This window comes from Planococcus citri, chromosome 1 (assembly GCF_950023065.1).
Source record: "Planococcus citri chromosome 1, ihPlaCitr1.1, whole genome shotgun sequence".
NCBI classification, from domain to species: Eukaryota; Metazoa; Arthropoda; class Insecta; order Hemiptera; family Pseudococcidae; genus Planococcus; species Planococcus citri.
In genome coordinates, this window is record NC_088677.1 from 21,830,980 (window position 1) to 21,842,593 (window position 11,614).

The 11,614-nt window shown below is 33.3% G+C and overlaps 1 protein-coding gene across 4 annotated transcripts in view; it reads right to left on the reverse strand.

The window, feature by feature from the left end:
• Nucleotides 1-11,277, reverse strand: part of Dus1 (Dihydrouridine synthase 1) — a 47,948-nt gene extending 36,671 nt beyond the window's left edge. Inside the window, exon 1 of one of the 4 annotated variants that reach the window (XR_010559616.1) lies at nucleotides 5,278-5,472. Coding sequence is in view for 1 of the 4 variants with exons in the window: in XM_065370473.1 (XP_065226545.1) it covers nucleotides 11,010-11,108 (99 nt within the window). In the remaining 3 variants the exon portion in view is untranslated. Of the gene's footprint in view, nucleotides 1-3,848; nucleotides 4,168-5,277; nucleotides 5,473-11,009 lie in introns of those variants that run through there. The other 3 variants (XR_010559615.1, XM_065370473.1, XM_065370476.1) reach the window with 3 other exon arrangements.
• Nucleotides 11,278-11,614: the final 337 nt, after the last annotated feature.

Genomic DNA, 11,614 nt, shown 5'->3' on the forward strand with positions numbered 1-11,614 from the left:
AACCCAAACCAAAACCAAAACCAAAACATAGAGGTTTCAAAACTAAACAAAAACTAGAATAAAACAGGGGTTGAAACTGTTAAAAACCCCAAAACCCAAAACCAAAAATGAAGGAAAAACCAAATATAAATCTGTTTTGTGCAAAACTCAAAACCAAAAATAAAAAATATTTGATCAAAACTACTTGACCAAAAACCAAAAATAAAAAATATTTGATCACAACCACTTAACCAAAAACCAAATATAAAAAATTTAAAAATTAAGAAATGTCAAAATATGTGTAATGTTTTGACATTTTATGCATTAATTGACTAGTAGAAATGAATACAATAATTAATAATACTAATACTACCTAGAATTAGGCGGCATAATGCAATAATTGGCAGGAAAAAAAACCTGAAAACTGAAACCAAAAACCCAATACCAAATAAAAGTAGCAAAAAACTGTAACCGAAAACCGAAAACCAAATAAAAGTAGCAAACAACTGAAACCAAAAAACAAAAACCCAATTATCAAAAGGTGAAAATTGAAACCAAACCAAAAACCAAAAATCAATTTTCAATCAGTTTCAACCCCTGGAATAAAAACACATTTTTGGTAGCAAAACTAAAACATAACTTGAAACATTACAAAATTGATTTCTTCAAAACCGAATCAAAACTAGAACTAGGTAGAACACATTTTTGGTTCCAAAACCAAATCAAGCCTTGAACCAATAAGTAAGCAGTTTGGTTTTAAAACTGATATGGGTTTCTGGTTCCAAAAGCCAAAACTAGAACAAGTCTTGGGTCTGATTAGTTCCAAAAAGATTCCAAAACAAACGATTCTGGTTCTCATTTCAATTTTCAAACAAACCAAAACAAACCAAACCAAACCAAACCAAACCAAACCAAACCAAACCAAACCAAACCAAAACCAAAACCAAAACATAGAGGTTTCAAAACTAAACAAAAACTAGAATAAAAACACATTTTTGGTAGCAAAACTAAAACAAAACTTGAAACATTACACAAATTGATTTCTTCAAAACCAAATCAAAACTAGAACTAGGTAGAATACATTTTTGGTTCCAAAACCAAATCAAACCAAACCAAACCAAACCAAACCAAACCCAGAACCAATAAGTAAGAAGTTTGGTTTTAAAACTGAAATGGGTTTCTGGTTCCAAAAGCCAAAACTTGAACAAGTCTTGGGTCTGATTAGTTCCAAAAAGGTTCCAAAACAAACGATTTTGGTTCTCATTTCAAACAAACCAAACCAAACCAAACCAAACCAAACCACAAATTGATTTCAAAACCAAATGAAAACCAGAACTAGAACACATTTTTAGTTTCAAAACCAAATCAAAACTAGAACCAATACTGGACAAAAGCGATCTCGACTCGACTTTGATTCCAATCGCAATCAAAACCAAACCAAATCATTTGTGGTTCCAAAACTAAATAAAAGCCAGAACTAGAACCATTTTGGTTGGATTTTATTCCTGTTTCAGAACCCTGATTTTGGGTCCAAATTCGAGCAGATTAGTTTCATAATTATAACTTCGACATACACCTTCATAAATGGGTGAAAGGAGGGGGTGAGTGGAAAATACAGACAAGCCTAAAGTGAAAAATAAGACGCACGCTCCTTCACAACTACAACAGGGGATGAAGGAGAAGGGCAAATGAAGTAGATTTCTGAGTTCTGAGACAACAAAGGCTTACAAAAAACTTTTAAATAAATTCAAAGGATCCAAAGTAAACCCATTTTTGTAAATTTCACAATTTTTTCGAGATTAAAATTTTTTATTCTCAAACTTGAGATTAGAAAAGTAAATTCGGCCTAAATTTACAAAATCAATAATTTTATAAATTTTCAATCCAAAAATTTAAGGATTGCTACACTATAGGCCTACCTTTTTTTCAAACAATCCATCTATATCATGTAGGTATTATTTTCACATCATCATAAAATTTCACACAGTGAATCGAAAAACTCTTCTTTCCGCCCTCTCTTCAATTCTCTATTTTAAGCTACTCTTGTAACACCACAAACCACAACACTCTCATCGGGGTCAACTATAACAAGTACAGGTCATCGTTTAGGACTCTGGCTCTCGAGAGTTGAAAAAAAAGGCGGAATTATCGACCTATATTTTTTTCCATAGGTGAGAAAATAACCACAACGAATAAAGTTCGAAGAAACGTGGTGAATATTGTAAATGCATAAAATACACCATCGTTATTTTCTACCAAAAAAAAAAAAACCTCAACGAACGCCTTAAACCACAATTCGATCGAGGGAAAGAGGTTATTATAATACAAAACAGGGGGAAAGTTTTGGAATAAAATAACTTCATTATATTCTACCTACGTTCAAAAATTATAAAATCAATGCAGGTAGATCGGTAATTGGGTATATTTTCGAATTGGAATTAGCTGATGTAATCTCATATTTGTCGTGCTGTATCAAGCTATATCAGTCAATCGAAGTATAATTAGAGACATTATGGTATGAATTATTTTATAAGTTTTTGAAACTCTCGAAGCCTAGTATTTACCTACCTACGTAAAATATTAATATACCTACAGCAGCAAGACTATAGAAACATACAACTCATCCTCGATAAATCATTAATCAAACAACGAAAAATTTTTCTTATTTATTTTCCAAATTAGGCACACCAATACCTAATCGATTTCAAACCAAAATAAAAACCCCTGCATATAAACTTTACCCCTATATAAAAAAAAAACAGGTGAAAAAACAAAGAAAAACAAACGTAGTTTTTCCTCAAACCCTAACCCTACGCTTTGGTATAATTTACCACATTCCATTCAACCCTCGACCATCTATTTTGGTAGGAAATTTACACGAATCGAGCCCTATATACGAGTAGGATGAGGCAAGTTTAAATATATACGATTTGGAACTTTAAACGAAAATAATTCAGTATACGATTCTCGTACCTACTGTCGTAGTACTTCACCCATAAAATACAAACGCGTATTAAAAGGGTAGAATAATAAAAGCTTAGGGTAACTGATAACGAGCTTCAAGTTGGCGCAAGCGTATCTCATCTAGAAGGCAGCAGATCATCTTGCCAATGAGTCGTACTCGTATATTTTGGAGACGAATTGTCTAAACAAACTTTCGTTCGAGATTTCCTTTCCTGCTTATTCTTGGAACATTCCGCGAATAAGAGTGAGATGAAAATTGGGTGAAATCGTGGCTCGACTCGTGATTAGGTTTGTAGTCGATAAAAACGAGCTTTTTAGGGTGAGGAGGTGGAATGGTGGGAATTTTTTTCCGCTGGAGAGAGAAATACGAAAATAGGTGAGCTGAATTATGATTAAATTTGGTTCAAGCAATATTGATGAGAATCTTGACTTGAAAAATTACTTCGCAGAAGGAAAAAAATATTATTTTACATTATTCGATACGAGATGAGATGTTCATTTTTATTCCAATCATCGAATAAGCCACCAGAGAGTGAGAAAAATGACCACGAGAAAATAAGCTTCGAAACGAAAATCCCTTCGGAGATTTCAACATGTAAAAAATATTCCTCTGCGGAAATCCCATCGATGGAATTAACAAAAGAACGAAGCAGGTTTCTAGGGAATCGATGAAGGGTAAAAAAAAATGATCAAAAAAATAATCGCAGTAAAAAACACTCGTATTATTAAGCTCAAAATTCAGCACTTCCTGAACTTTGGTAATAATCGACTCAAAAATCGAGCCTCGAGGTCTTCGAATGTTAATTTTGAGTACCCTAATTAGTCTGAAAGTTGGCCAGTCCCACTCGAAGATGCGATAAACCAGGAGCAAGGAATCATAAAAATCTGAAAAATTCACACTTTACCACTTATGATTTTTCTTTCTCGGAACACGAAACCACACCACGAAAATCGCGAACGAAATTTTATACTAAAAAGCTCAACCAATAAAACAGCGAAAAAGTTTAATCGATGCACCATCGACGACGACAGGAAAATCCAAACTGAGCAAAGTGAACGAACGCAGAGTTCGGAATTTCCTCCTCGTGACAAAAAACAACAAACGCTTGCGCTTTGTGGGCTATTTTACGAGTACAATTTTACGTTCGCGACGATAGTACGAGTAATAATTTCAACGAAATAGAAATCCGAATGTCGAATGACTTCGGTGTTATTTTACTTCGCAATAATTTACCCAATATAAACAATATTTGAATTATATTTCGTACATAAAAGCTTCTAGCGTCCTTGTACGAAGTACGACCAGAGGCAATATTTGGAAAACATCGAAGTGCTCGAGTATTCGAGGCTGAGAGAATACATATTTATTTAATAGATTTTTTTTATACGGATTCCGTATATGATTCGATTCGATATATGTTCCAAATATTTTCGAACTCGATGACTGCAGTAATTTGAAACCCTCAAAATGGGGTTAGATTTTTTACAAGTACAGCTTTCAATGTCCAATTTCAACCAATCAAAAATCGATGACCTTTACTTGCATCTTAGGGAGCTTTTGCGCATGTACAGTAATATTATTATTGCGTTGTTCATTCAATTAAATACTATTCGCAGGTAATACTTTCGGACCACGGGTTGATCTCCTTCGTGCAATTGTTCGGCCTACAATCTGATACGCTACCGTATAGCTTTGCAAAAGCCAGGAGCAGTTCAAGTGCATGGTCGAGGTGTAGTTTGATTTATCGTTTACGTGTTTCTTCTAATAACCCTTCAACGAGAAGGCTTTCTTTAAACACGGAGCTATTTTGGCAAAATTATGGTAATGAGGTCAAATTACATTATACGTGAGATTTTTAAACGTGTTATTCATCGTCAAGTTAGAGTAAATATTCGTGACTTGGTTCAACACTAGGTACTTGGCAATCGACGATCTAGAGCAATGGTCGTATTTTCACGTTACTTTTCCTCGATATTGTAATCGAAAGTAGAACTTAAATTCGCCAAATTTTATTCATATATAAATTAAAATGCATCGTTGTCTTTGTGTAAGCTTTCGGTGTTTACTTTAACCGAAAAAATTTACTTAGATCACTTGATTGATTGCAACTGAAGACTGGAGAGCTGATAACGAAGCAACAACAAGATAACGTTGTAGTTGAAGTGTTCGAAAAACACTTCAAACTATGTGCATATTTCGACATCACATTTAAATTAGAACTCATAAATTACGAGTAATAATTTAAATTCGTGTACTTTCGTACGTACCAGCTGTGATTAAATCTATGTCTATGAAATACCTACTAGTCGTGAAGTGAAATGAGATCTAATTACCTGAGATGAGTACGACAAAAGTTTCTAAAAATGATGAAGCTGGATGTCTCTCACTCGATCATAGTACGAACCAATTTAGGAATACGATGAAATAGAATTTATAATTCTATAAAAATGATGAAAATTACGAATTCGAGTATGAAAATTCGCGTCACGAGTGATTCATTTTTTGGCTGATAACTCGTATCAGCGAAAAATATTGCGTGTTGCTATTTTCACAACACTCTGAACTTGGTTTGCGAGTTTCACAATAGCATGAACTGAAAGTTGAAAATTTTTCTCTTTTTTGTTTTCAATCAAAATTTTCGATCAATTTATGGTTTTAATTTTTTAAAAGTTCAAAACTTTGTAAGTTTGTAAGTGCAAACTGCAAACTGACTGAAAAGGGCTCAAGTCGATTCATTTTTTCATCAATTTTGCCATTTTTGCCTTTTGCCTCAATCTTTTCTTTATTCTTTATTCTTTATCTTTACACATTTTTCCATGTCAGGAGGTCAGAATCTTCGAATTTTGATTGAATTTGATTAGGTATTTTTAGTTTTAGGAGCTGAATTGAATATTTGAAACCATGAAACCAAAATCGTGTTTTTAAACTTTAAAATTTAATCTGTTTTCTCAATTCTCAATTTCTTATTACTTGAATGAAATCTGATCATTGATCAACACAGTAGAACCTATTAACAATAAGTAGGTGCCAAATGCCAATGCAATATTGCTTTGTACTGGTAGAATTTCACCTCTAAATTGAAAATCTTGTGATTTTTGACGAAGACTGAAAGACCCCTTCCCTACCCCCTTTTTGCAATCCCTACGGTCTTGTCTCAATTACATACAAATTACAAAATTTCTGAACAAAGACATTGTGAATGTGTGAAGTAATCATTCGATTACTATCAAAGAACAAAGATGAAAGGATCTATTTCTCAATAAAATTGATGGTTGAACAAAAGGTTGATTTTTGTTCTTTTCTTTTTCATTCATCATTATTTCTAATTCTAATACCTCTTCTGAACATTATTCAATCTTGTTCATCTCATTATCTGTTCGGTACAAAAATGTAATTGTAATTGTTCTGTGTTGGCAGTGGCGGACTGGGTCGGTTTAGGCCCCTGCCGAATGCACCGAATGGGGCCCCCAAAATTTTTCCCTCTCCCTTAAGAATTTTTCTCGTTCTGTTTTTTCCTATGTTTGGAATGGAAACTTGAATGCAAGTTGTGCGATTACTTTTTGCTTTCGTCGTTTTATTCAATATTTATTAATATAGGTACCTAGCAAAAAAGATAAGATTTTTTGAGGTTGGGGGGGCGGCGGAGGAAAAATTAATTTCACCGAATAAAATGACAAGTTTTTAAAGTGAAATAAAAGATGAAATGACAATTTTTTCAATTGATATAATTCGCATTTGAGCTTATAAAAAATTATTATTTTCTCTTCTGAATTTATGGAAGTTTCAAAAATGATTTTTTTTTTTTTTTGGTTTAGAAAAGGAACAGAAATTGACCCGAGCAAATCGAGGGCAAAAGCTTTTAAAAATTTGTATTTCGAGAGGTAAAAAAACGATGTTTTTGTAAAATTTGTTCACTTTTTTAGCTCAAAATTTTAGAACTTAGAATGACTTTTTTTTTTTAAATTTCAAATTTGAAAATGAAAAGTAAACAGGCCCAGAGCGGAATGAGAGCAGAAGCTATTTCCGATTTGAGAAGTAGAAAAACAACGTTTTTTTGAGGTGAAAAGTGCGTCTTTTTTTTGGTTAGGAAATTTCTTGGAATTTGAATAGGTAGGTAGGTACCTACTCAATAGATTTTTTTTATTAAAGTTCGATCTCGATTTGAAAAAATCACACAAGGCCAAGTGAAGTCAGGGCCGAAAATGTCAAAAATTTGTATTTTAGGAGGAATAAAACAATTTTTTTTGGTGACTGATGAGTTTATTTTTTTGGCCATACAATTTTAGAATTTTTGCATGTAAAATTGAAAGTTCAGATGCTCAAAGAAAAGAAAAGAAAATTGACCCAAGCAAAGCGAGGGCAAAAGCTCACAAAACATTTTGTAGGAAAAGTAAAAATATCATCATTTTGGGGTCCCTGGCGATCGCCAGGTAACATCATAGGCCAGTCCGCCACTGTAAGTTTTGGTTTTGATCATCACTGGATTACCTCAATTTTTCGTGGATGGTTGAACGTTGAACGTACTCCGACAAATTTTAGAAGTCGTCAATTTCCAGGCTTATTTTTAAAAAAAATAATATTCATTCATCTGCCCGCCCCCCTCCAAAAAAAACCTGAAAATTTTAAGATTTTCGTCCCTCCTTCTAATCACCTAAGTTGATTTAGGTGGCCTAATTTTCTATAACGCATTTGTCTGCTTAAAGTTAAATCAAGAGGTCAAGACACACTTTTTGTTATGGGTTGTCTTTTTCTTTTCTTCTTCACAAAATTATACCTGAATGTTGGAGTAAAAACTCAAAAATTTTCAAGAATTCTTCCTGATTAAAAAAAGAAGAAAAAAAATCGAAATTTAGACTCCAAATTTGAGCATTATATGATGTTGCTTTATTAAAAGCTAACATTTTTGAAATTATTTTGAAATGCTCAAAAATTTTCTTGAAGCAATTTTTTTGAAGACTTTACACTCATCATTTATCAAAATTCAATATTGAGAAAATAATTGTGAAAAATCGCTCTTGATGATCTTGTCAAGTTGAATAATTACTGTATTTCTCCTCAGCGTCCTTTTGAGGCCACTATTTCTGACCTACCTGTCCAGCCACTCATGGTTGTTTGTCTGCCTGTCTGGCCTTTAAAGGTCATTGACCTCTCTGACTGGCTTCTTATGGTTGTTTGTCTGGCTTCTCGGTTTCGAGGTTGTCTGAGTGTCTGTTTGGCTTCTTAAGGTCATTTACCTGTCTGTCTGTATTCCTGTCAGACCTCATAAGGTCACTGACCCCTCAAAATGACTTCTCTAGGTACCTACTCTGTTTGTATAAATAATTTTTCAATGTCTTTGACCAATGTGTATAGTCTCTCAAGGTCCTCTGTGTTCCTGTTTGGCCTCTTAAGTTCATTGACCTCTCTGTTGGCCTCTCGAGTTATCTGAGTGCCTGTATGGCGCCTCAAGGTCATTGACCTGTCTGTCCGGGCCTTTCAAGGTCAAATATATTTCTGTTTGGTCTCATATAAGATCATTGACCCATTAGTATGGCTTCCCAAGGCTGTTTATTTGGCTGACTGGCCTCTTAAGGTCACTGACCTGCCTTTCTAGCCTCTTATGGGCGTCTGTGTGTCTATCATGTCTAGCCTCTCGAAGTTGTCTGAGGCCTGAAATTCAACTAGGTACCTATACTGAAATTTGTCTTTGTAGTTTATTTTTGTGAAAGGATTTTTTGATGGTGGGGGGGGGGGGTGAAACTCGCTTAAAACGAAAAACACTTAAATCCGGCCACCTATTCAAATTGAAAATATGATTATTTTTATTGTATCAAAGAAATTCAGCTGACTTCAACTCGCCTCAAGCTCTTCAATTCTTCATACCTATAAAGTAAGTATAAACCTTTATAAAAGTTAGAAAATGCTCAATCGTTATCGAAAAAATTCTTATTGCTTGGTTTGAAAATTTCCCGAGTTCCTATATTCATCTTATTTAGAGTTGAAAAAAGAAAAAAATCATGATCACTGATCAGAACAGAGCAAAATGAAATTAGAACAGGCGAATTAAATTTTTTTCTACAAGTTCCACCCATGCAGAAAATTCAACAGAACAGAACAAAAATTACAACGTTTTGTTCAACCACTCCCGCAATTTTCATCGTTTTAAATTTTAATCCCATCTGTTGAGTGAATTTTTTTCTCTTATACACAAGAATGTTTCAAACTTTAAAATGAAAACTTTTTTTGTCAAAAACTGTTTTTTCAAAACTGTACGGTTTTGGTTTTTTCCATGTTTTTTTTTCTTTCGTTTTTTCTCACGTTTTTAAGAAACTTTCAGTTTTATTCATTTGTTTTCAACTGATGTTGCTGAAAAAATGTCTCACATTTTGATTATGATGAGACATGAATTACAAATAATCTTCGCTTCTCAGCATACGAGTAAAAATAGGTAGGTATGTTTTTAATCAAAAAATTAATTTTTTGATTGAGTAACTGTTTTTCAACAACTCTTGATCCTGATCACTTGGATCTGCTCCAATTAAAAACGGATCCAGGGAATGTCTTATATGTAGATTTGATCTAGTCACATTCAGATCCAATAGTTTTCTACTGAGCTTTTAGAAATAAGAAAGAGGCTGTAGGTGTGATTAAATGATTTTGACAAAATATTGAACGATAAAATTTAATTTTAAATGAATAAAAAATTTACAATCAAGTATAGTTAGGCCTGTGTAATTTTAGATACTTTTGAAGATAACATGATATTGCAAAAAAAAAAAAAAAAAAAAAATGATACCTACCTAATAATTTACAGCTCGTTCTTCGAAAAAATAAAATTACATTTTTTTTTCAAGTAGCCTATGTTTGGTTTTCTGAAATGTGATAAAGATCTGAGAATTTTTATTTTGCTTTTTTGTAACAAATTTCACGATTTCACTGCAAAACTTTCTCAACTTGATGCAACATCGAACCTTGGAAAATTTCACACTGATCACTTCCGCAATACCAGGTAGGTATTTTGAAAAAACTCGAAACCAATACTGGAACACCGCTCTGACTCGAACCTCAACTACGGTACAGCAGCATACCGAAACTGATTTTGTACAAAATCTGGTAGCGTAAATTTCGCTCTAATCTTCGGCGTCTTCGTGTACTTAGGAATAAGCGTAAATTTACTCAATAAATGTTCAACTTTCAGATTCGATAGTCGTCTCCTATCCACGTACATGTTTCCAAATCGAGCTTTGCAAATTTCTCCGACACTTCGTAAATGCGGTTTAAGGCTTCTCATTATACTCATCCTATCACGAAGGCCTCTGGGTAAATGCATATGGATCTTGATCCCCATACCTCTGAGTTTCTTCCGTTTGAAAAGTACTCTTTCGACGAGATGAGTGTTGTTGAACGTAACCCAAACTGGTCTTAAAATCGTATCGTTTCGTTTACCCAGTCTTCTGGTGAATATTATTTGATCGTCTTGGAATTTAATTTTCATCATGTCTCGGAACATTGGTATTAGGATGTTTTTAATATCGACTTGATTTTTTTCGGTTCTATTTAATCCGTAAATTAAAACACTTCGTGCCAGGTAACCACTGTTGGGGATTTTTGTACCTCTGGTCTAGAAATCAGAATAATAATAAAATCGAGTGTTGGCGAGGGTTCGATCAATTCTTATGAATTAGAATTAGGTAATTCGTACTTAGCTATTTATATCTTTACTTCAAAGCAGCAATTATTTAATGGAAAAATAACGAAGAAATTCAGAAAATAGGATTAAAGTGATTGAATATTAACGCAGCAGTAATTTTGCTCACTCAGCAGTCATCATTTGATAAACCTTCTAACAGAACGCATAAGTTCTTACAATTTGAATTCTTAGAAAGAATGGTAACTGAATGGAGACTATTTCGGTTGAATTTTATTACCTAATTTCGATTTCAACAATCATCATGAGACAAAGATAGAATATTATCTTCTTCGATAGGTAATGGATACCTACTTGGCTCTTTTTAGTAGCAGCATCAGTATAAGATAATTCAATTGCAAAATTAAACCTAAAAAAATGCATTCAAAAATGGCTTACTCGTCTTCGACGTAAGGTTGTGGGGCGTTTAGTAGTCATAGCCGAACAGCAGTTCGCTATTGCAAGCAACAGCACGATATTGAATGATAAATACTTCATATTAATATTATTAAAGAAAAAGGTCAACGAAGAAATCCAGTTCTATGCATTTTTCACGTTGTAACAACTATTTGGAAATCCATTTTAATTAAATTTTGAATCGAAAATTTACTTTCGTGTGTTGAAACGCAGCCGAAAAAATTTCTAGTTCGTTCGTTATCTTCCGATGATGAGAAAGGTGATTAAATGGCATGAGAAAAATTTAATTTCAGATATCAGCATCAATACAAATAATCAATTCGGAAGCTGATCTATTGATTTATTCGAGGAAGTTGCAAGCGTGAAAAAATTTCACAATTTTGAGAACATTTTGAATACGAAGGTCAAGCCTTGGAGTACTTTTCCAATTCAGAAAGCTAGTGCACGTCATTCCATATTCAAATACTCCACTATTTAGTAGTATCATCGAGATAATTATTATCTCGTACGCCAACGTTTCGCAAATATAAATTCTCACTCCTCAAAATTACAACATTGAGACATTTTTCAGTCCAAATAAAATAATA